At 39.6% G+C, this 25,929-nt stretch overlaps 1 protein-coding gene across 1 annotated transcript in view; it reads left to right on the top strand.

Annotated features, from left to right (window-relative positions):
- Positions 1-25,929, top strand: part of CNBD1 (cyclic nucleotide binding domain containing 1) — a 323,306-nt gene that overhangs the window by 253,984 nt on the left and 43,393 nt on the right. Inside the window, exons 8-9 of the mRNA XM_054017211.1 lie at positions 539-648; positions 2,644-2,794. Coding sequence (XP_053873186.1) covers positions 539-648; positions 2,644-2,794 — 261 coding nt within the window. The remainder of the gene's footprint in view (positions 1-538; positions 649-2,643; positions 2,795-25,929) is intronic.

Below are 25,929 nucleotides of genomic sequence, written 5' to 3'. Positions count from 1 at the left end.
CATTCTAGTTTAAATGATCTGATTTCAAGGAAAAAAACTACTAAATGTGTTGATGTAGGTATTCTGTTTTGTTGAAAAACAGGACCATTTTTGTGGGAACACTCAGAAATGCTCCTGTTTTTGAACAAAAGCCTCAACTAAAACTCAGACTATGACTTCACTCATTTTGGGGAAGGGGGCGGGGGGGGGGGGGGGAGATGTCATTGCCACAGTCTATTGCTGTATTAATTCTGTACATAATTACTGCATGTTAAGGTCCCAGTACTGCAATTGACAATGTGTTGATGGATTGCTGTGCCCAGGCAAAGCCCCACTAACTTCCATAGGGCTACACATATGTGCAGCAGTCTGCCTGCTCATTGTAAATTTCAGGACTGGGGTCTGATATTGGAATCATGAACCATTTAACTTCTGAATACCACATAATAGACTAAATTAAAATTCATTCTTGCAATATGCTGATTTTTTGCAATATTATAATTGTTCTTTTACCAACAATTGCTGAGAGAATTTTTGGTTGTTGCTTTTCTTGTTTCAGTGCTTTTAAAAGGAGGAGAAATCAGTACATTTGTAGGATTTATTAAATCTGGATACTGTAATGTTTACAGAGAAACTGAGGCACTTGTGAAATTACCATTGGGGAAAATGGTAAGCTCATTTATGTCTTGGAAAATAAGCATTTCACTTGTTTCTTAGGGTCTGCTTCTGCAAACCTTACTCTTGTTGACAGGGAATTTCTAGTACAGTCCCCAGAGGAATCTGTTCTTGGCCTACAGTTATTGAGTATCTTTATCAATGCTCTGGAAGAAAATGCAAAAGCATTGCTGGTAAAATTTATAGATGACAAAAAAAATCAGTGGAGTGGGAAGTTATGTTGCAGACAGGTCAGTTGTATAGACTAACCTGGATCTCTTGGTAACATGGGCTTATTTGAACATATGTTTTAACACAGCCAAATGCAAGGTCATACATCTAGGAACAAAGAATGTAGGTTACACTTATATGTTGGAGGACTACACCCTAGAATGCTGTGACTCTGAAGAAGTCTTATGGATCATGGTAGATAACCAATTGAACATGACCTTCCAGTGCAATATTATAGCTAAGAGGGTGAATATGATCCTTGGATCCAGGGGAATACTGAGTAGGAGAAGGGAGGTGATATTACCTATGTATATGGCATTTGATCATTACTGGAGTCCAGTTTTGGTGTCTAGACTTCAAAAAGGATGTTGACAAAATGAAAAGAGTTCAGAAAAGAGCTACAAGAATGATTTGAAGTCTGGAAAATATACCTTCTAGTGAGGGGATAAAGATGCTTGATCTATTTAATCTAAGAGATGGTTAAGAAGTAACTTGTTTGCTGTCTACAAGTACAACATGGGGAAGAGATTTCTGATAGTTGATGGCTCCGTAATCAAGCAGAAAAAGATCTAATGGTTGAAAGTTGAAGTTAGACAAATACAGATTAGAAGTAAGACAGAGGAATGACTTATCTGGGGTTTAGGGAGACTATTACTTGAAGTCTTTAACTCAAGACTGGATATCTTTACAAAAGATATAGTATAGCTCAACCAGCAGATGTGGGCTTGCTGCAGAAATTACTGGGTGAAGTTCTTTGCCCTGTGATAGATATAAGGTCAGACTAGATGATCATAGTGATTCCTTCTGGCCCTAAAATCTGTGACTCTAAGCACTTACTCAGTGGGACTGTGTACATGAGTAAGAACAGATCAACATAGGGTTGCAGAATCAGACCATTAATTGTTTGGGCTTTAAATAGTACCATAAGTAGAAAGCAATAAATTAGCTCTTGCTGAAAGATAATGTTGTCAGTAATACAGCTTTTTGGTATTTGGGGTACAAAGTAAGGTGCTTTGGATCCAAAAGGAGTAAGGTAGAAGCTGCAATTACCAAAAGAGGAAGGAGCTACTCAACATGAGAAAGGATATTACAATCTGGCTAAAAAGCAAAACTAGCAAGATTTTAATCAGTGACCATTTGTACTCTGCTTTGAGCAGGTCATATGGTTAAATTTTAGAGGAAAATAAGAACATAGACTACTTTCACTTATGATTGAAATTTGGAACAAAATCAACTTTTTACATTTTCTCATGCTCTGATGCAGAAAAATAACTAGACTCCTACATTTTCATAGAAAAGCATCATTGTGGGCAGGCAAAATCATTTTAAATGGAACAGCCAAAGTTTCCACAAGCTATCATGAAATTAATATTCACCACTGCTCTTGTCATTTGGGTAAACTGCAAATTCCATTTTAATTTGCCAGTTTAGTGAATTGAAATATAGTCTACATATGTTTTCAGAGTGTAGTAGCCGTGTTGGTCCCAGGATATTAGAGACAAGGTGGGTGAGGTAATATCTTTTGTTGGACCAACTTCTGTGGGTGAAAGAGACACATTTTTGAACTTACACATAGCTCCTCTTTGGGTGACCTGAAGAAGAGCTCTGTGTAGTTTGAAATCTTGTCTCTTTCATCCACAGAAGTTGGTCCAATAAATCTATTACCTCACCCACCTTGTCTCTCCTATATTTTATATTTAAAATGCGTATAAAATGTATTAGTTCAGCTATGCTGTAATGTTATGTGGTATACTAAACATATTCATGTTTCCCAACCAGGTTAAGCAAACCAGACAGGTTCTTGTGGGTCAGCTCCATGAGAAACAGTCCTTTGGAGAAGTGAGCATTCTTCTTCAGACCCCTTTCACATGTAGAGTCATAACCGCGACAGATGTTAAATTGGGCATAATTGATGCCAGTGCTATACTAGGTAAGTATTAAGGGATCCTTTATTTTTTGGGGGGGGGGGCGGCATTTATTATCATCAATCAATGAGTCACGCAATAATGGATGAACCTCAAAAAGATTTGAATGGCTTTCAGTTCAGATATAAACATCCAAAATGTGGGTGCCCATCCAAATCTTAAGTGAACCATTTAATTGAATTTCTCCCTCACTCCCTGCTTTGCCAAGAATTTCTGGTGACTGTCAGGCCATGCAAACCATGCAATATGCCTCCAAGCCTTTCACACTCAAAACATGCTCCTGGTTTCTTGCTTCTCCCCACAAATAACCCCCTTAATTTCTTTCATGGAGTTGGTTGGACTATATGACGTCATATTCTTATCATATGACATCATAGGCGGGTTTTTTATGGAAATATGATAAACTGTATAATAAAAATATGACAATGGAAGAAAAGCCATTTGTTGACATTAAGAGAAGGGTATTTTAGTGCCCATGCAGTTCTTTAAAAGTGTTTCCTTTACTATTGCACTGATATCACTTGATAAGATAGTTATTTTTTCCTATACTAATTATGTCAGTTGATGCAGGACAAATGCACAGTGGGCTGTTTTATATAAAATCAACACTTCACACGTGAAAGTGCTTGTTCCAAGCATATATTAAAGCCATCTTTGCCATCCGGCAGACTCAAACTCTAAAGAGGCTTTACAAGGATTTTAGCGCTGTGCAGATTTCTAATCTTAGTCCACATTAAACTCACTTGAAACTATCTCCTGTAAAGATGTTGTCATGGTGTGCATAATTAGCTAAATATTCCCTAGGCTGCATTTAGTTTTTTGGACTATATTCTTTGTTTTACCATAACATGCTAAAGAATATGGTTTCTTTTAATTTCATGAACTGGGTTTTATGGGTGTTTTTAGGCATTTTAGCTGGACATCTGAAAATAAACTACAAAAGGTTAAAACAACTTTATTGCAATGATATGTTAACCATATGTGAATGTCTAATTAAGAAGACCAATATCAAAGGGCATATTTTCTCTTAAAATGTGCTGGGTTTTTGGTGTTTAGGCAGTAGGTGTATTGTCACTGAAATCATAATCATCTCACTCTTACTTATGCTATCTTGTGCTCCCCAGTTTGTTCATTGTATCTACTTATCGTACGTTGTCTTATACTTAGATTGTAAGCTCTTTGGAGCTGGGACAGTCTTTTCATCACATATGTATTCAGTGCCCAGCAAAATGGGGCCCTGATACTTGATTAAGGCACTATCAGAATACAAATAATAAATAAGAACAGTGGGTTTGAAACAGAGTTTTAAATGGGTCTGCCTATAATATTATAGATCATGTGTGAGTCTGAGTACTGACTCAGTAGCTTCCTTAGAGAATCTGAGTGTCCTCATGAATATGCTGTCCAGTGAGAAACCCCTTGGGGACAAACAGGAAGTGAGCCTCGATTTCATATCTCAGTATGCTCTGTGGGAAAAGCAGGTGATCGAGGCAGTTACTTCACTATGACTCACTATACTTAGAGTATGTCTACACAACAAGAGTGGTTCGTGAACTATTCTACCTGTGAGCTAGCTTGAATTCAGGTAGTGCGGGTAACAATGAAGCCAGTGCTGTGTAGTCTAACAGAACAGATGAGCTGAGTACATACCCAGGGTCATGCTGGTCTTGCACTATCTGTACTGAAGCCTACGCTGCCCTGTCTTCATTGCTGTTGTTACCTGCACTGGATTCAAGGTAGCTTGATGAGACTAACCCAAGTAGCACCTTTTGCTGTGTAGCCGCACACTTAGGATGAAACTCACGCCTGTGCAGAGGGCCAATATAAGACCTATGCACTACTGAAGATTTACTTAAGTTCTCAGAACAGGTGAAATGTGTTTGATATAAGAAGTCTGTACATTTTGACACACACACAAAAATACATGGAGTAACTCAACTCTGCCAATCCAAATATCACACCCATTTTGAACTAAAACCCAAATTAATGAGAGAAAAAGTAGCATTGACAGGTCCTTGAATCTGATGTGAGACCAGTAATTTGGAGAGTGCACTAAGGCCAATAGTCCATTCTCAGATTCTGTGATCCAAAAAAGCCTTGAAACTCTTGTTTTCAACAAAAGGTAATATTTTACACTGGAGACGCTGTAACTATTGCTACTCACAAGATAATTATTTTGAAAGTGGGCCCAATTCTTCTTTCACTTATGCTGCTTTTACAACAGTGTAACTACACCATCTTCAACGGAGTCCATTCTAGTTTACTTTTGTAAAACTGGGAGAAGAATCAGACCCATCGTGCTTAGTTTTTAAGTGTTAAGAACAAATCTTGCATTCAGACATGCATGACTTTACTGGGAGGTCTGTGTGTGCATCTGAGAATATAACATGATCCTACAATTTTATTGGTTATTGGGGTTCTCTGCTTGGCTTCTCTTCTGTGACCTTCCTACCAATCTCCCCCTTCTCTTTTCCTTTTTCTGGCCTGGCTTTGACATAGCAAAATGTGTAAGGGACAATCTACTGGAAGTTACTGGGCTCTGGGACCCTTCCTCTTTGTAGGGTCCCACAGCTTGAGCTTCAGCCAAATGTCTATACCACAATTTTATTGCCCCTCAACCTGAGCCTTGTAATCCCAAGTCAGCTGACCCAGGCCAGACGCGGCTGTTTCCTTTCAGTGTAGATATACTCTTAGGCATCTAAAGTTGTATTAAAAGTGCCTATCTTTCAGCAGTCATGTTTGAAAATGTAGATCTCTCTGCCTGCCTGCTTTTTATATATATTTTCTCTGATTATCTAATATCTCCTGTTTATATACATCACTTTCAAATATTGGGTCCCGCTATTTATCAAATAATGCATGGGCGAACTCTTGTTTGTTTATTGTTCATAGTTGTATGCTCTCATTTAATTATTCATTTAAAATGGACCCATGTTCTATTGCTAACCTGGTGAACATTCAAATGTGTAAGTAGCTGATATCGGAAAGCAAGAAACTGTGTAAGGATGACATACATGACCATAGCCCCTTGTCATTCTACATTATGGGAATAAGGAATCTATATTTAAACTTGTCATCACATATGACTGATATTTTAAACAGGTTGTTTTGCATCCTAATTTCAGGACTCCAGACAGATCTGCTCAACATCATTGTGTTCTTCACATTAATAATGTATGAACCTCAAGAGGTTTGGTTCACACAAACAGCTGTAGCAGTTGTTCTATAATCTCACTGGATCTCACAAGCTATGTATGATTTGAGTCAAGTGTTTGGTTCTTGGATGGGAGACTCAAGGAACTTGTAGTTGCTGGAAAAAGTGTTGTTCCTAATTTGATAGGTGGCATTGTTCCCTTGGAATCTGTATTGAACCAGTGTGTCAACAAAAAGCTGTGAATAACTGTGCAGCTGGAGGTGCCATCTCATTACATCAAATAAGACGTGTCACCAAACTCCTGACCACTTGTGATTAGTAGTGATCCCAAGATAATTTTTGTAAGATGATGGTTGTTAACCCAGCGGCCCTGCCAAATTCCAATGCAGGTAATTACATTCTGCCTTCTTAAATTCCCCTTGCAGATTCAATTGGAAACAGTTTTCTTTCTTCACCTCTTTTCCTAAATTACTGTTGTAAATCTCAGAGGTTGCTATATTTCAGTGATAGGTGAAGATAACCTTACAAATCCTTTATTTGTCCCAGTGGGTGCCATGTGAGAGTACTAAATACATGTATAAATTAGCATGACAACTACCTCAGAATTCAAAGCCAACAAAAATTAGCAAACTACCGTAGAAGTCCAAAACATTATTATTATCAATTATTATTCAATGCGTTTATGACGAACCCATCAACATGGAATAGGAACACCTGGATGCTTTATCTGAATTTATCTGTATCTCTTCAGTCAGGAAATCATGTGAAATCTTGCTAAAACAGTTTCTGGCAAGATTTCCAGTATTTCCTAGGTTCAACAAGGACGTACGTACCCCAAGAATAGCCTAACCTGCAATATTTTGGTTTCATCCATTCTGGCCAAAGCCCAGCAAATACAAAAGTACATTGAACAAAAAATTAAAAATGTTAATGAACATTTTCAAGGCTCAGGAAAGTTTCAGTTTGAAGTTTCTGCAAAGATTTGGGTCGCTTCTAACTTTCTTTGAGATAATTCATCCATACGAGTTTTCTTTTCTTTCAATGAAAATCTCAGTTTGCCAGCAAGGATGATTTTTTAGATACTTCCTAAAAAATACCTTCTCCTTCCCACATCCTGTGCAAATTCATGTTTTGGTAAGTAGAAATGTTTGAGGATTTTAATAACAATACAATAAGAGATAAAAAGGAAAATGTTCTCCAACTTGTCATCACTGTAGCATCATCTAAATATCTATGGCCAGTTAGGCCATCAAGTTTGAGAATTTAGGTATTGTAGATCCTTACAGAAGGTATGTCTAGCCGCAAGTGCGGTGTACTGTATTGTAGTGTAGCCTGAGTTAGCTCACTTGGGCTCACAGGGCTCAGGCTGTGGGGCTAAAATTTGCAGTGTAGATGTTTGGGCTTAGGCAGGAGCCTGGGCTCTGGGACCTTTCCCCTTTGCAAGGTCCCACAGCTTGAGCTTCAGCCCAAGCCCAAATGTCTCTACTGCAATTTTATTGCCCCTCAACCTGAGCCTTGTAATCCCAAGTCAGCTGACCCAGGCCACCCATGGCTGTTTCCTTTCAGTGTAGACATACTCTTAGGAATCTAAAGTTGTATTAAAAGTGCCTATCTTTCAGCAGTCATGTTTGAAAATGTTGATCTCTTTGCCTGCCTCTTTTATATATATGTTTTCTCTGATTATCTAATATCTCCTGTTTATATCCATCACTTTCAATGATCGGATCCCACTACTTATCAAATAATGCATGGGCAAACTCTTGTTTATTAATTGTTCATAGTTGTATGCTCTCATTTAATTATTCATTTAAAATGGACCCATGTTCTACTGCTAACCTGGTGAACATTCAGATGTGTAAATAGCTGATATCGGAAAGCAAGAAACTGTGTAAGGATGAACATGCATGACCATAACCTCTTGTCATTCTACATTATGGGAATAAGGAATCTATATTTAAACTTGTCTTCACTTTTTAATTTCAGACATGATAGTTTCATGGCATGCCCCTTGAATATAATGTGTGCTGAATTTAAAGGATTGGAAAGCTACCATAACTGGAACAGTGTCTGAAATATGCAGGCAATATGCAAACTGAAGGATATCTTGTAGCTAAGATGGTGACAATTGCAAGGGCAGTCAAAAGAAGACACTTTTGTCATGGCCTATAACAAAGAAAACTCCTTTGGATCCTTTGAACATCCCTGAAGGGGCACATAACCCCCAAAAGTATTAGAGATGAAGTAGAGCCATAGTCCCTTCCTGTGGAGCATGTTGGGTGCTCTTGGGAGAGCAGGATGCACCAGCATACATCAACCACTCTGTGCACCAGAGAGCAGGCAGGATTGTGGTTCTCTAAAACTTAGTCTCTCTCAAACTCTTTCTGAGGCAGTACGACAGCCCCAACTCAGGATTGTGTCTAAAGGGCATATTTCGTTTTGCAGTTTATGGAACTAGATCAAACGCTGAATGGTTGTTAGCTCTGTGGTTGACCGGGGTATCAGAGCTGGTCCTCCTGACAACTAGTGAGTCCCAGAGAAGTGAAAATCCTAAATCCTAAGAGTTCCTCTTATCAGAGAATACTAAATCCTAGATTAACACTAATTCTGTTTTGTTCCACATTGTCATAATGGGTGTATCCATTCTTGCAGTAGGGACCGATTCTTTTCCCATTTAAATGGATGGGATTTTTGGCATTGACTTCACTCAGAAGTGGGGTCAGGTCCCTAATGGGTACCTGGAAAGTTGTATGAATAGAAGCAGATGATAATCTCCTTTTGTGATGGTTACAGGTTCCTGCAGGCCAGTCAGCTCAAATACAATATGGTCTTGGATTAAATCTCACATAGAAAATTCAGATCTACACATGGCCAGACTTGCAGCTCGCTCTATCAGAGGATCATTAGCTTCTTCAGCAAGCTAGCAAGGAATAGGATGTTGCTGTGATCCTTTCTTCAGTGTGCTGACCTGGAGACAGAAGGTGAAGTCCTGGCCCCATTGAAGTCAGTGGAAGTTTTGCCATTGGCTTCAGTGGGGCAATATTTCACTCAGAATCCTCAGCAGACACTACTGAAGAGCCTGGCTGGTACCAGAATGGTTGAATTCTCATTTGTGAAAAATAACAAGTCTTTAATCTGTGACTTAGGTCTGGTCTATACTACCCGCCTGAATCGGCAGGTAGAAATCGACCTCTCGGGGATCGATTTATCGAGTCCCGTCGGGACGCGACAATCGATCCCCGAATCGGCGCTCTAACTCCACCAGCGGAGGTGGTAGTAAGCGCCGCCGACAAAAAGCCGCAGAAGTCGATTTTGCCGCCGTCCTCACAACGGGGTAAGTCGGCTGCAATACGTCGAATTCAGCTACGCTATTCACGTAGCTGAATTTGCGTATCTTAAATCGACTCCCCGCTGTAGTGTAGATGTACCCTTAGAGAAGCAGGTTATCTTGAATTAGATAGTAGCCCCACCCGCTTGGTGTAATGTAAAGAGCTAAACTGTATATGTTAAAAATGAGTGTTTATATGTCTAAAATAAAAAGAATGATCTTTTCTTAAATCAAAGGTAACCAATTTTTTCTAGTTCTCATGTGTAATTTACAGAGCATTGAATGACAACTTTACAATCAATTCAATTTGTCTAATTATTACCAAAGGTCCCAGTGAAGTAATAAACAGGAAGCCTTTCCTTATGCTAATTTACATGCTCCAGAAACTTCCAAGTTATGTGGTTTTATTTTGTATATAGTTATTGCTTCTTGGAGAGAATAAAAAGACCTGATTTAAAGTAATAAAAGTATGGTATAAGAAACATTTATTATAATGGAATACTGATGCATTATTTTTATATATAGGGTTCACCTTCCCCCAATTGTGGTAAATTATGTCAGATTAATGGCTTGGTATTTTTTATAATAAAAAGAATTACCAACTCTTCAAATAAAAATAATCTGTGTTTATTCTGCAGAGAATAATGACCCATTATTTTTACTTATGGGGCTACTTGTGTAAGTTGGGGAGAACCATGTGTAGTAATAAGGGACTATTATTTCCTTCATAAAAAACTGAATTACCAATACTTAAATCAAAGATAATCTGTTTTTCTCCAGCATGTAATAAAAGAACTTTAACTCAGCATGGGCAAAAATATATTTTCAACCTCTGCTAACAGAGAAACTGTCAGATTTTGCTTGACTGGATCCATGTGATAACATTAAACAGGTTATTCTTGTGTTATTATACAAAATTGATTTCATGTATTATCACTTTAGAGAATGCTGATATTCGCTCTGACTATTTAGAAAGTGTCAAAATGTTGCTTAGAAATCTGCACTGCTAGGTGATAAGTGCCCTTAATTTTATTAGATTGTTGCAGTTCCCATGAGAGAAATGTATTGTGTGTTCCAAGATTGGGTGAAGGTTACATGGGGAAGAAAAGAAAAAATGATTTTAAATGAAAAGTACAATCAATATACAATATATTGAGGTTGCAGCTTAATTGTCTAAAAATATACCCAACAAAATTCCAAATGTTTGATTTTTTTCCTTTACTGTTTTCCTGTTTATTTTGCTCGCTGGCTTAATTGTAGAATTAACTGTTTTGACTATGAATCAACTATGCTACAGTTGAAATAATGAAAAGGAAAAAGTCTGGAACAGCAAAAGTTTTATATTAGGTTAAATATTTAACATTGCAACACGTTAAATGAAGTGCATTCTAGATACATAAAGCCTGAACAATCAGGTTCTATGCAGGTGTAATGTGTAGGGTTTGGTGAGGGAAATGCGGAGAGCTAGATCAATGAGAAAGAATTAGGCACTGCTCTCCAATAACCGCTATTCCAGTGTATGGGCCACAACAGCAACCACAAGCCCTCCACACCATTTATGTGGGGTGTTGGTGCCAAGGGCACAACATGAATTCAGATCTCATGGCTTCTTCCATGGCCTTAACCTTTCATGGCCTTTTATGCCAGCATGTGCAGGGCTACAGCTGAGCCCCTTTCCATGATACGTAGAGGGAATGCAGGTACCCAATGTGCTCTGCTCATATTCCCACTTGGCTACTACTTTGTTTAAATCATATGGATGGCATTGCAATGGCCTGCCACTCTGCAAGTGAATTTCATCTTTAGATACTATGGTGATGCATGCTAAAGAGAGCCCTTAAAAAAACAAGCCCAGCTCAAATATCCACTGAAATCAGTGGGCGTTATTCCACTGAAATCAATGTTGCTATGGCTGTCCCATTGAGATAAAATAAGCAGATCTTTCATTGTTATACTGACTGTGATAGGGTGCACCAGACCTTCTGGAGGCCCCTGCAGTCTTACCAAACCCTGTGCCCCAAAAAGGCAGTAGAGTGGGATCCCCCAAGCAGCCTAGAGAGGCTGTAGGGGAGGCAGTCAATCAGGGCCAAGTAGGCTAGTATAAAAAGAGGTGCAGGGCCAGAGCAAGTTTAGTTTCTTGCTGGAGCTGGAGGAGCATGGATGGTGTTCCTGGCTGGCTGAGAGAGACCAGAGGGAGTGAGAAGGAGTTCCTTTCTGACTGCTGGGACTCAACTGGGACAAGGCCCTGAGGTAAGGGTGAAGAATGTGCTGGGGCTGTGGGGAAGTGGTCCAGGGAGTCATAGTAGCAACACAGCATAGCTAAAGGGGTAGAGTGTGGATGACTTGTAACTGTAGGATCCCTGGGCTGGGACCTGGTGTAGTGAGTGGGCCTGGGTCTCCCCCATTGGCTGCTGGGGAAGTGACTGGGAATTTGATACATCCCAGAAGGTGAACTGAATTATTTTAGTGGCCCAGCAGGAGAGCTGGGGCCAGAAAGACCTAGAGAGGGTGAGGACATTGTTTCCAAGGCAGCCCGGAGTATGGCTCAATACAAGGAATGAGACTATTTAAAGATGAGGCTAATTAACGACCTGAGTCCAAGGAGGGCTACAGGGAGAGAAAGGCCAGGCACATGCACTCCATCAAGGGGAGCTCCAGAGAAGTGTTCCACCCCTCTATGCTGACCTTGGGTTGCTGAGATTAAAAACAGACTAATGATATTGGCTAAAATGTTTAGTCCTTAGGTTCTGTAGCTGTGTGTGTAAAATCTGTATGTGTATATATATATATATAGATAGATATAAATATTAGAGGCATTGAGATAGAGAAATGTGTGTCTTGTACATTTCACATCCTTTGAATGTCATCTTACAATGACACACTTAATAGGAAAGATTATACTGTATATTTCCACAGATGAGAACCATTCCATTCCCAGGAGCTCCTCAGGAACACAGAATGTGATTTAGCATTGCTGCCTTAGCCAATGACAAATTGAGGAGTTTTGCTTGTTGTAATAGAAATTTTATGTGGCCTTAGGCATTTGCTGGAAAATGAAGAAATGTTACATTATGCCTAAGGAATCTGAATAACCCTTTACAGCTGCAAATCCCAGAGTTCCCTTGCAGTTTCTATGGGAAGACAGCTAGGAGACCATATATTTTTGAAATGAACACTTTCCAATTGCATTTAGTGGGTCTGTCTAACTTCGTTTGTGGCAAAAAGACAGAATTAGCCATATATTTGTTTTTTTAATAGAATTTAGCATGTAAATAATGCCTTTAGAATATATTTTGAAATCCAGCTATACAATGTAAAATAGAGAATTTACGTTTTCATATCATGAAGGGTTGTGCTTGTCCACTAATTTTGGATGTCAGTACAAGGAAATCAAATCTGTATGATTTTTTTTTTTAATAACCTATGCTATTTAATGCTCATGGTTCTGTTTTCTGAGTTTGCAGATTTTTTTTATCCATTATTTTTCTAGTAATTGAGTGAAATTTAATAGATTATAATTACCAGAATGTTCCTCCTTCAACTCCTTTCCCAGACCTAAAGAAGAACTCTGTGTGGCTCAAAAGCTTCTCTCTTTCCAACAAAAGTTGGTCCAATAAAAGATATTACCTCACCCACCTTGCTTTCTTCAGCACCATATTTGCTACTCTAATCCTTTGGTTTTGCATGCTTCCATTAGCAGTTTTGGACTTAATACCCCAGTGACTTGTATCTAGCATATTCATTTATACTTGTACAAAGTGGTTGTAACAGGCTACCATGTTTCTTTGGTAGTGTTTTAGATCCACTTTGCACTCCATTTGCACAAGTGTAAATGACGGCACAAAGAGCAAAGCAAAAAAGAATCATGCCTCTTTGTTTTTTCCCCCCCTGTATTTTAGTGTGATTGAAATTATACTGAATGAATGGTAACTGACACAATTATTTTTCCTTTGGTCTATCTGTTATTTTTAAAGATGTTTTTCACTGGTAATGGTGAGATCTCAAAAGCAACACCCAGCAGTTCCTGAATCTGGCCATTTAATTTACAGGTTACTAAATGGGAGCTGTGCTCTTCTGAAGAAACAGCCATAAATTTCAGAGAGAGGCTTTGTCTATACTTAACTGATTGTTGAAATGGTGCTTTATCAGAAATCAGTTCAGCTGAAGTGATGTGGGGTTAACTGACTTTAGGTTGTCCTTGTCTACACTTACAGATAAAGCACTGGTTCAGTTAAACTGATTGCCAAAATGATTGCTGAACTGGTGCTATTTCTAACTGTAGAAAAATCCACAGGCAGGACACACCGTCCTCCTCTCAATCTAACTCCTCAGTTTTCCATAACCTTTCAAAAATAACATAATGATCCACTGAACATTATTTGGCTAATTCACTTAAAGCCCTCAATCTACATTCTCATTGCTAATATCTTTTATAGTCACTTCTCCCTTGTGCCAAGTATTCTCTTGTCTGTTTCTAGGAACTGCTAGGTAGCCAAGCTCTTCATTACTTTGAAGCAAATCATTTCCTTCTGCACAAAAAAGCAGATGATGAAATGGGGGGGGGGGAGAAACACCTTGGATTTCAACTGGTGGCATATCAACACATGGTGCCTCAGTGGGTGGATTTAGCAGCCACATGGAGGGAAATGGCTTTGCAAGCATGCTGATCAAAATCCATGGAAATCCTCACATAGTCCTGCATATCTTAAAGTATCTGAACAGAATGCCTGGTCCAAAGCCCATTGAAGTCATTGGAAGTCTTTCCATTGACTTCAGTGGGCTTTGGTCATGGCCCAGAGTGCATACCCTTCCAGATGCTGTCCTGGATTTCCTCTTCATGTCTGTTCAGATACCCACTGCAGTTTGTTGTGTTCAGTGTTTCACTTTCACCCCCAGCATTATCAATTCTCTCTCTCTCTCTTTTTTTTTTAATATACTCTATTTTTGACATCTTGTCATCAAGTCTGCCTCTAAACCTGGACAAATGTTGTGTAGTCACATTTTGTGCTGCAGTCTCTCCCCTTTTCCCCTCTATTTACAATTGTGACTTTACTTACCCATTTAACCGCAAATACAGGGGTTTTGTCATACATTATAGACTGGGAGTTAGAGGAGACTGGAAATCCAGAAACATGAGTTCTTCTTTTGACTGTGCTGCTGACCTGCTATGTCACCTTGGACAAACCATTGTGCCTTACTTTCTTTCATTTATAAAATGAGTATAATAACAAACCACTTAAAGTTGTAGTAAGTATCCAAATAGACTGCAAAAGTCTGAGATTAGAATCTCTCATGTAAAGGGTTCAGAACAAACACTAGTGCAGACATCTCAACTCTTCTTGGAGACATTACACCAAATATTTAATTAGTTTAGAAAAGCTTAACCATTGTGCTGAATTCTAGGTGCATTGTGATCTAGTGATTGCTTTCTAGTCATTCAGGCTTCTGTGTTGCACCCATCATGTAACTGTAGCATGGTGACTTGGGCTGTCAGCAGGCCTACAACAGCTTCGGGCCTCCAACTCCAGTCTTTGTCAGTTTAATCTCTGGATGAGATTTTAGCTGGATTGGTCTTGTTAGTGGTAACTACCAGTTCTAGCCTCCTTAGGGGCCAGGAGTCATAGCTCTGGGGTGTGTAGTGAGACCTAGGTGCTCCCTCTCCACCAGGTCCCATCCCAGGACCCTGAAAGTGAAGCAGCATGCACTTGCCCTGTGTCTGGCTGGATCACTTGCCCACCTTTCCCTGGGCCACTTCCTACAACCCTAGCATCAGTTTGGAGCATGGTCATCATGGACTTAATCTTCACGTCAAACCCCCATTCTCTAGGGCCTATGCCTGGGGCCTTCTTGAGCCTCTGCCAACTGTTCTTCCTCCCTCTTTTTTGGGGGGTGTCTAGGAGCAGAGGAAAGAATTCAGCAAGATCCCCTCAGTAGAAACTTCCTCTCCTGTTACAGCTCTGCAGTAATTCCCCAGGAACTGGCCTCTCTTCCCCCTCCTCACCGCGCCCCTTGCCTGGGGCTGCCAAGGCTCCCTTTATTCTGGTCTTCTCCCCAGAAGCAGGCTTGTCGGGGGGCCTCCCTGCTCCAGGACTTCCCCTGTGTCTGCCTTAGTGTGAGGTAATCTAAACACCTAGTAGCTGGACTCCTGGATTTTATCTCCAGCAATGCTACTGACTCGCCATGTGTCTTTGAGCAGGTCATTTAACATCTGTACTTCTGTTTACTTGTAAACTGAATCTTTTTTTAACTTCCAGCATTGAAAACATAAGTTCATAGGATCTGAGAATTAAGCTGTCCTTTCCTTCTCACATATCACTACCACTAAAGTTCTGCAGTATGATTCCATTACAGTTGTAAACTAGAGCTTGTCAGAAACTTTTTGATGTTTTTGTTTGGTTTGGTTTTTGTTGTTTTGGTGGAAAATGCCAGTTTGTCAAGACTAAAATTGTCAAACGACCCTTTCCTGAAAAAATGTCTTGGGTTTTTTTTGTTGTTGTTTTGTTTGGTTTTTTTGAGGAAAAATTGAGAAGTTTCAAAATTGTCAATATCCCCTTTCAACATTTTTCAAAACAAAAGGTTGTTTTTCAGGTCAAAATGACCTTTTCTTTTTTAAAAAATGTAAATGAATTTATAGTAAACAAACCAAAACATTTTGAAAAATGATCAAAACAATGTTTTTGTTGACCTGATGTGAATTTTTTTTCCAGGTTTTTGATTGACGAAAATTTGAGATTATGATTTTCTCTTTTTGTCCCAATTCCAAGACAGAACAAATTCTGAAATCTTGAAAACTGTCATGCGAGGGGCAAACCATTTCCTACTTAACTCTTTTGAAACTCACTGCCTTCAAGTTATGCCCTAAGACATTGAAGGCAATGAGATTGCACAGATGGAATTGATGAGAACTTGGTAAGAAATGCTGATGGTATTAAAGAATAGAATCTAGTTTGCTTTCTCCTAGCTGTATTGGCTTTGGAGGTCTAGTGGGAGTATAAAGAAATAAAAACTTTGTATCTACACTCAAGTCTGTAAATATGTCTCTGAATAAACCGAAGAACAGCCATTTTTACATAGTCGACCAAATATCAGATCATCCAATTTAATTTTTTAAGATCAGGTTTCTCACTTGTTTTCCATGTTATCCATTCTGTGCAGCTGCAGCAATTTAATATAGAATGATGTCATGTTCAGTTAAAGTATTTTCTAGATCAGTGAGTCAAATCTACACTTCTGGGTTTTATTTCAGAGAAATCCATTTTATTAGTGATCATAACGATTCCAGAAATGAACTGAGTATTTCATGAAGCAGACCTATACTTTAAGTGATCTAATTTAAAGTCTTGAGATATTGCATGAGTCAAAGGACACTTCTTGGCCTTCAAAATATATCTGTCTTAAATGCTGTCATGCATTAAATTATCACCATATTTCAGGATTGTAAACAATTCCTCTAAAACCAAGAGCTATCCACCAGCAAAACATGATAAATAAAAGAAACTACAACAAAACATTCAGTAATATGAAGCTGAAAAACAATTCCATGACTTATCTACAGCTTGTCCCTTTGTACCCCTGTAGTCTGTTAATTTACATAAAGCTCCTGGCAGCTTATCCTGGCTAAAGGGTCTTTTAGATGTTGTTCTTGCCCAAGGGCTTCATGACAATTGGCTATTGATCAGTCAAATACATTCTGCAGACATCACAGAAAAAACATATTCAAAAGACTTTTTAGTAGTGCCAGAAAATACACTGTTTCTTTCTTAATGTGAATTTTCCTTTCCCCACTGCTATTTGGTAATGCCTATTTGTGCTGTACAGCAGAGGCCACAAAATTGGTACTTGCAAGTCTTTCAACAAGGAAAAAGGATGAGTGGCAGGAGAGAATCTCTTACTCTGGAAAAAGTATTGATTTAATACAGAGCTCTCTGATATGAAGGTCCTAGTGATGTCTGTTCTTCATTTACAATCTATTTATAGGGAGGAATACATAGACCCACCAGTACATCAAGGCAGATTCTTCCAAGAAGTGTCCTCATCATGAGATTATCTTTTCTTCTTCCTTGAATTCGCACATCGTATTTTTAAAGTGTGGCAGATATAATCTTTGACAGGATGCAGCTGGTGATGCTAGTATTAGTGTATTGAAAAGTGCAGCCAGCCTTCCCTGATGATCCAGTAATTTTTTTTCTCTGCTATTTTCTATCCTCTGGCACTAGCAATGATTGAAGCAATTGACCGACTGAGCCAGTGCTTCAGGACATAAAATAACAAAGGGGAAAAAATAAAAAAAGTGGGTGATGGCTAGCTATTATAGTGTACAGAAAACAACCATATGGGTTAGCAGTGACTAGGTTTGATTATCCCATAGCATAATTGATGAAAATGTAGAATCCAAGACGAATGCCCAGATGCACTGAGAATTTTCCAGTTAACTGAATAGAATGGTAGGCTGCTGCTATAGTCAGATACAAATTACAGGCCTGATCCAGCAAGGGCCTGAACCTCTCCCATGCACTAAGATATGCTCAGCATTCTCCGGTTCTAGTGAAGCTGGGGGTGCTTGATGCCCTGCAGGGTCAGGTTAGAAAAGAGATTCTAAAAGTAGGGGTATATCTTTTAAAGGCTGTCAGAGCTGGTCAGGTTATTTATACATAACAATATCAGTGCATTATTGGCATGATCAAAAATATCAAAACTCAAGCTCTGAAACTATATTCCTAAAGCTCAAGTTTGCAAGATAAGGAATACTCTCTGATTGTACTAAGCCTTCAAAGAATGAAAGATTCTGCCTCCTGGAGAAAAGGCTTAGCTCTAACCAGGAATTGTTAGAACACAAAGGAGAGCAAAGCCCAAAACAGGGAATACATCGTGGTTTAAGGGGCACTGTCATAATGTGAGGTAATGGGTGCACTAAAAATTTCATTCCGATTTCAGAAATATTACCATTTTCAATGATGTTTTCTATCTCTAAAATATAGATAATAGGAATAACTGTAGAATTGGGTAAAATCTTCAGAACTGGAATGAACTTTTAAAATGAAACCAGTGTATGTTTATATAAAATATCAAAACCCACACATGCTTGCAGAGTCCAATAATAATCTTCATGTTTTCATCTAAAAACGGTTCAATAACAAATTGTGTTTGCAAGAGGTGAAGGAAGAGATCATCTGTATTATGGATCCAATTTCTAGCTTTGAGATGTTACTATAGCTAATGGTGAGGCAGACACCATTGTTCCTGTTCCTATAGGCTTGAATGGGAGTAGGACTGGGCACATTGGGCTAGTTTCACAAGGGGAACTTAAGCATCTAAAGGGGCAGCTAGCTGCTTAAGTCCAATGTTTAGGTGTCACTGGCATTCACAAAACCTCTGCTTAGCTGTCACTTAACCCTGTAGGCACTTAAAGTCCTAAGGGCTTAAGTTTCTGCTCATAAAATCTTATGCACATAAATTTGTGTTAGTGGACATGTACAAGTCCACCTAAGCTTTGGTGGGATTCACAGACTAGATGATCTCCTGCCTATCTCTCATCTGTGAGGCCAGATCCCACAGGTGTGCTCAGAATATGTCTAACCCCCCACAAAACACAGTTGAGGAGGAGATGCTGTCCTCCTTATATCCAACAGCCTAGTGGTTGGAGCTCTCCTCGAGAATGGGAGAGATCCAGGTTCAAATCCCTATTCCTTCTGATTTGGAGAAGGAACTTGAACCCTAGCCTCCCATCTGCCAGATGAGTGCCCTATAAGGATTCTGCGGTGGGTATTTCTCACTCTCCAATTGAAACTGTTCTTCTTTGTATAATCAATTAAATATTTATTGGGCCAGAGATCATGAGAATGACCCTATAGAGCACTTGTTAAGGCACTCATTTGGAAGGGTGGAGACTCGGGCACAAGTCCTGCCTATAGATCAGGCAGACTCTGGCTTTGAACCTGCATCAACCACATTCCAAGGGAATGTGCTAACCATTGGACTGTTGGATATGAGGTGCAGGGGAGGGGGTAGTTCCCCAAGAAAGGGCTGATCTAGCTTAGGTATACAATTCCTGGAGAAGATTCAGTTCCCTCCAACCCAGAGTTACGTGCCTACCTCCCATTGAGGAGTGGGACTTAGACTTGTATTAATTAGATGGAATATATGGGCCTAAAGAGCCAAAGATGTGAACATGACCCTGTCACTAGTTAAAATTGCAACATAAACAAGTTTTGGGGTTTGGAATACAGAGACCTCTGCCTGTTTAGTGTCATGGCAAACATACTATTACAAATCCTTTAACCCTTTTATTAAAGATACAGAAAAAGAAGTTAAAGCATTTGGAAAGTAAAGTATTAAGGCATTCAATAGAACAACATTACTTGTTCCCTTTCCCATTAGCTGGTAAGTCTCTTTAGAAAGAACTTTCCCCCTCCCCCACCCTTGTTTGACAGTCTCTTAGATGGTAATAACTGGCCTTTTGGGGAAAAGAAAAAAGGAGTTATTTGAGATGCGCTAGAGCTGTCATGGTTGCTGTTGTTGTTAAAGTCTAATCCAATTTTCTAGAAGGCAGAACAAGACAAACACACACAAAAGGGCGGAAAAAAGAACAGTAATGATAGAAAATGCAGCTTCTGTCTCTGGTATTGACTATCACTTGCAACCTCACTGTTAGAGAAACACAGGCACAGCACACTGTCTTATCACCCACTCCGAGACTTTAAAACTTACCCTAGCTAGCCTGATGCTAGTATATTACATTTAGCTGCCTTTTTGGTCACAGGCTTACCGCAGTGTTGTAAAACATACAGTTTTGGCTGACTAAGCCAGACTCTTATTAGACACAAGGAAAAAGGAGAGAGATAGGACAAAGAAGAAATAACATATGGAAGGAAAAGGACACATGGGTGGAGGGAGGAGAGACAAAGTCTCACATCCCAGATGGTGTTTGGGATTTAACTGGAACTAGTGGAGACAGTTGTCATGTGGGTCCTTCTCTCTGGCCTGGTTTTGTCAGAACATCTCTCAGGATTAGGATGAAGTTCTGGGGTCTCAGGAGATGGTGAACATGGCAGCCATAATGGTGAAGCTTGCTCCCTTATCTTTCAATTAGCCAGCATCTCTGTTCATCTGTCCATCTTTTCTCCCAAAAGTCTCTTTCTGAGGATCCCAAAAGGGAGTGGTGGTTGGAATAGCCTGACTTCTCATTATTTTATTTACCAATTAGGTCTGTTTTGTGACACATTAGTTTTGATTTATTGATTTGTTTCAGGCCCACACTACTTTTGTTTACTAGGCACGATCTTAACACTGTCCTTGAGTTATATTAGTAAGCCTTTTTGTTTTGACTAATTCAATCTGTCTCCCTGTTTTACCTTTTCCCATCAACATTTGTTCCTGTGATATTTTTATCAACTTTCACTTGCTGTTCACAATTGGAATAATAGGGTAAATATGTAGGGCCAAACAGGCCACACACCACTCCACAGCATTTCCTTCTGGCTAGTTTAGGCAGCTCCTTGCTCAGCGTGCTGGCTTCTGTCAATACCTTTCTTAGACACCAAACTCTCCCACTGCATTGTGTGGGGAGCCTGGCTGCCTAAGTTTGGTGTTGTGAAGTCTACTAGGTGGCAGTGTACCTAAAAGTAAGGTGCTGCAATGCCCAACGCCTCCTTGTGAATTTAGCCCATTCTTACAAAAATTATGACAGTCATAATTATAAAATTATAACAGTGCCCTCTTTACCTATTGCAGATTTAATCCCATTGAAATGGACTTGGCTATGCTGGCTAGCACATGTACAGATTAAAAAAAGTTAAGTATATTGCAAAGATTAAAAACATAGCTGGGCAAATCAATAATATAAATTAACCTCTGACTGTATCTGACAAAATGTTCACCAAGAGTTGATAGGAAGTGACCAAGAAGCATTTATAAATAAGGTTGAGTAAATCTGCTGAAAAAGTCCACAACTGTCTATTATAAAAGGAATAATGTAAATTACAAATTATATCTGTAGACTTTGTTTTTGTAGAATACGGACTACTGGAGACTGAACTGGGCTATTACATTCAGGCAGTTCTAGGAGCTGCATTGATCCAAGGTTCTAGATGAAATGAGCTACATATACTGAGTTGCTCAAGTTTAAACTTTTTCCAAGTTTGTTTATTCATTCATTTTGTTTGCTTGACCTTTTCTGTATAGAGATATAAAGAGAGCTTGATAGGGCTTGCTGCTACAATATGGAAGGCATATAAAATATGAACTTGAGGTTATCCCACCAACTGTTTTTAAAGTTTTGTAACTTTTGTGCGCTTCAAAAGCATTATTGAAGTCATACCCAGAAGGGTTTTCTGGCTTTATGGAATTTACTATAATAACTGCAAGTCACTTTCTAAGATGAAGGCCCAACAGACTGGTATTGTTTGCCTGTTTTTTTTCAACCCAAGGAAAAAGTATTTAAGAGATTTGTCGATCTTGGAGAAAAAAAATTGAAATCTCTACAATAGAGGTTAAATAGCCTCTTTGGGCTCTATTTTCAAAAGTTTGTGCTGTTTAGGAATGTGTTTGAAAACAGAACCAAAGGGCAGAAATTGATCCTGAACAGCACACCACATAGGATTAGGCACATGTAGGATCTTCTATAAACTAGTGAGAGTATGTGAGGCTATTTCTGCACTCTGCAAAAATTAGAAGTCAGAAAATGTAGACCTCTAACTGCTTGAGCTTATATTTTTACAGTATGGTGGGTGACCCTATTGAAGCCAATGGAAGTTTTATCATTGACTTCAAAAGGGTCAAGTTTATACCTGTTGTCTCTGTATATCAGTATGAATTTTGATATGATAGCACAGGTCAAAATTTTCCATCAAAAACTTGGTGTAATTTTCATTTCTATTAAAAATTTTCTATTGTTTTAATGGAGTGTGGGGAGGAAAAAAATATTTTTCTTAAGTGATGAACCCAGAGCTGCAAAGCCTTGTGTGGGTCATTCTTATGTTAGTAATCTGACTATCTTCAGTGGAATTACTTGTACTGAGCAAGGTTTATGCAGAAAAGTAAGAGTTTCTAGCACTGGCTCTAAGGCTTAAGTAAGGTGAGATACCATGGGAAAGGGTGTATAAAGCATATATTTATAGTCACTCAGGGCTGCAAAACAACAGACTTTAAAGTTGTGGTATGTTCATGTGAAGAAAAGCTATTACTGGTGCAGGGCGGTATCTGACCCTTCCTGGAATTTGCCAGTTGTAATTTTGTGGAGGGAAATTTCCATATTCAGGTGGAGAAAGAGATTGATATTTTTTTTAAAATTGTCTGACAGTGACCAGGAGTTTGGAATGTTCTAATAAGTCCTGGGTGATGGAATAATCTTCTAAAGAGCTGGTAATGAGCCCAGAAGTATATGATGAATTCCTCTATTACTGTATGTACACCAAATATGTAGTAGTGATTACCATGTGATAAATTGATTGACAAGCCACCTGAATAATTAAATCATCATGCCAATAGACAATAGTGAAACCACCATATAAAATTAGAGGATTAGCATATGGGAACATAGAGAAACATGCATGGAAATTCACTCCAGAGAATAGCTGCAGCAGTTTGACCTCTGCAGGGGCCTTGATTCAAGAGGAAGAACCCTTCCCAGGGTGGTGGCAGGAAGCCTGAGCCCACAAATGGGTTGAAAGGGCCTTACTTGGGCTCTTCCAGGTGAAGAGCCTGGACCAAGATGATAGATTCAGGTGGGGAAACAGACTAATATTAACTTGTCCCCCAGCCAGGACACTGGGGGTGAAGAATTGCTTGCATGTCTGGTTTTTATTTTTATTTAAATACACTAGACCCCTGAAGGGGCATTGATCATTATACACAAGCCTCATCAAACTTATAGCCAGGCCATAAAGGGGAACTGAGGCACCTGCCACTCCATATTAGCCTACCAGAGGGTATGCACACGGCAATGCTAGGATGACACCAGGGGTGCATTCTGAGTGAGAACCCATAACAGGAAAAAAGGTGAAGCCCTTTGACCCCTTCCTCCTTGGCCTAGCCATGCTGTTGAAGGCCCTTCCTCTGAGAAGTGATGTTGTTCATGGTGTGTATCTTGGCTGGCAATGAACTCACAACAGGTCCCTGGGTTGTCATCATAAAGAATGTGTCAGGCTTATTTCTTGCAACCTCTGTCATTTCCACACTTTGGCTTCATCTCAACAATCCAAACTGGACAGTGCATTCCTCTCTTCATAGTGACCTTTGCTAGCAAAGGCAGAAATCATTGTCCAATAATCTAAGTAGCTTTGCAAGCATCACTGGTGGTAACCTGTACTTATGCAAGGAAGGGTGAGTGGAAAATACTGTACATAAACCATTTGTAAATCTCTTTGCCTGGAGCAACTAATCCTTCTGTCACCAAGGACTCAATCCTACCAACACAAATGGGAGTAAAATTACTACTGCAATGAGACTATTCATACAAGTAAACTTACATATGTAAGTGTTTGCAAGACTGGGCCCTAGATATGCTGATTAACCATTTATTAAGCTGTTCTGTTCTTAACTAGAACACACCAACTGTTATATTCACCCAGAAATGTTAATAATAAGAGTGAAAATGTCATGGAGAGGGGACCTTGGGCCAGATTCCACTGTCTCACTGCTGTAAATCAGTAGTAAATGCATTGTACAGGAGAGCAGAATTTATCTCATTATCTGTCTCTTGTGTATGAACATAATCAAAAGTATTTGGGGGAATTGGACATAAAAGCAGGATTCTGTACCACTATTTGAAAGAAACAAATTCTTTTTTCAGATTTTTTCCAAATTTTAGAAAACACATTTAGGGCTAGTTTGTGCTCTGGACTACTACATGTCCTCTGCATAAGGGGGATGGATAACCTTCCCACACATTGGGTTTGGGAGTGCCAGAGCTGCACCCACCTCACTAATGCTTCCACAGATGAGTGGGGGGAGTCGGGGGTGGGTTGAGCTGAGCAGTAATGGGGGAGGGTAATAATTTACTGCTATTACAGGCCAAGGGCAAATTACTGCCTCTCCCTGGAGCCAGGAAGGAGCAGAAAGGGACTTGTGGCTGAGCTACTGTTCCTTTCCTGGGATGCTCCTGAGGTATGGCAGTAATGTGTTGCCTTTACAATGGGCTGGGCCCTTATGGCACAAATTAGCCACTACTCTACATAAAACATTCTACTGTGTAAAATGGTTTTTTAAAAACCATTTTACAAAACCCCAATGTATTATCTGACTGCAAATGAAAAATCCTTAGATATTACCTCGCCCACCTCTCCTCTTTCATTGGACCAACTTCTGTTGGTGAAAGACAAGCTTTCAAGCTACACAGAGCTCATCTCCTGGGAAAAGTACTAAGAGTGCCACAGCTAAATACAAGTTGGAGTAGGTTCTTTAGCATAAGAATATACTTAGGATATGTGTTAACTTGTTCCATCTTGTATTTATCTGAGACAGTCTGAGTAGGAGTTGTGGTTAGTTGTATTGAAATTGGCTCTGTCTCCCATAGGTGATTCTTTATCTCCTTCTGCCAGCCCTCTTCCAGATACATGAGCCTTTGCTCATGGCTCCAGATAATCATTCTAGCCTGGATAAAAGCCCTAGCATTCTTAAACAGATAACCCTAAGAATGCATGGGCAGTGGCATTCATTTTCAAAGAGTAAGGACAAAGACTGTCTCATGTACAATGTCAGATTTATCTGCCACTTGAACAAGCGGTATATTATTCTTTACCTAGAGATCAAAATGTAAAGGTGAAAAGACTCTAACTTAGGCCTACCAGATTGTATTGATAACATTTAAAAATTGGTGGGTGGTTAAGAAGAACTGGGGTATGAGAGATTTCTTGGTTTCAGAGGATACAGGATAGATAAGGTTAAAAGGGACCAGTCTGGGAATGATTACCTGAAGTGCTCCCCTCTGCCAGGTTAAATGTTAAAAGAAAGGATGAGGACTCTTCCAAAAATTCAGTTGGTTTTTATCCTGTGTTTAAAGTGTAGTAACCCTGGTCCTGGCACTAGCACCTGCTGCAGCTGGCCTGGGGAGAGACAGCCAATGAGAGGGCAGATCGAGCTGGGGAGAGGGCTTGGAATCCACCCAAAGACAGCAGTTGGAAGGTGGTTAGAGAAGGAGACAAAAGACTGTGCTGGGGTGAAAAGGGGATTGACCAGAGGAAGCTATGTTAGAGAAACTGGACCGTGAAGGTCATGTGCAAGGAGCCTGATAGGGAGGGACACAGAACACATGACCAGTGAGGTTGACTATTGGAACACTGACAGAGGGAATATTCTTTGGACACCTGGGGAATGGGTGCTGCCTTCCAGGTGAGGGGCTGTTGTTTACAGGTGTACCTGCAAACAAAGAGGTTCCATCAAAGCAAAGAAGCCTCACACGCCAGAGAGAGGTGAAGGTGGGACAGTAGGGGTGAAGCTAGACTTTGCAGCCAGGGAGAGGAAAAGTTGACTCCCTCTTGGGGTGACACAGGATATTGTTGAAATAAAAACTCCTTTTATTGTGCTGATAATTTAAAATTTATTTTCCTAAGCAAGTATTTGATGTTACTTTATATTGTTCCTGCCAAATTTCTGGGGTTTACCTTTATGCAATTTAAAAGGTTCTCTCCATTATATTGGTTTGCCTCTACCTCTCCTCACAGCAG

The sequence above is a fragment of the Malaclemys terrapin genome, chromosome 2, assembly GCF_027887155.1.
Source record: "Malaclemys terrapin pileata isolate rMalTer1 chromosome 2, rMalTer1.hap1, whole genome shotgun sequence".
Taxonomy (NCBI): domain Eukaryota; kingdom Metazoa; phylum Chordata; order Testudines; family Emydidae; genus Malaclemys; species Malaclemys terrapin.
This window is presented reverse-complemented; position numbering and strand designations above follow the sequence as displayed.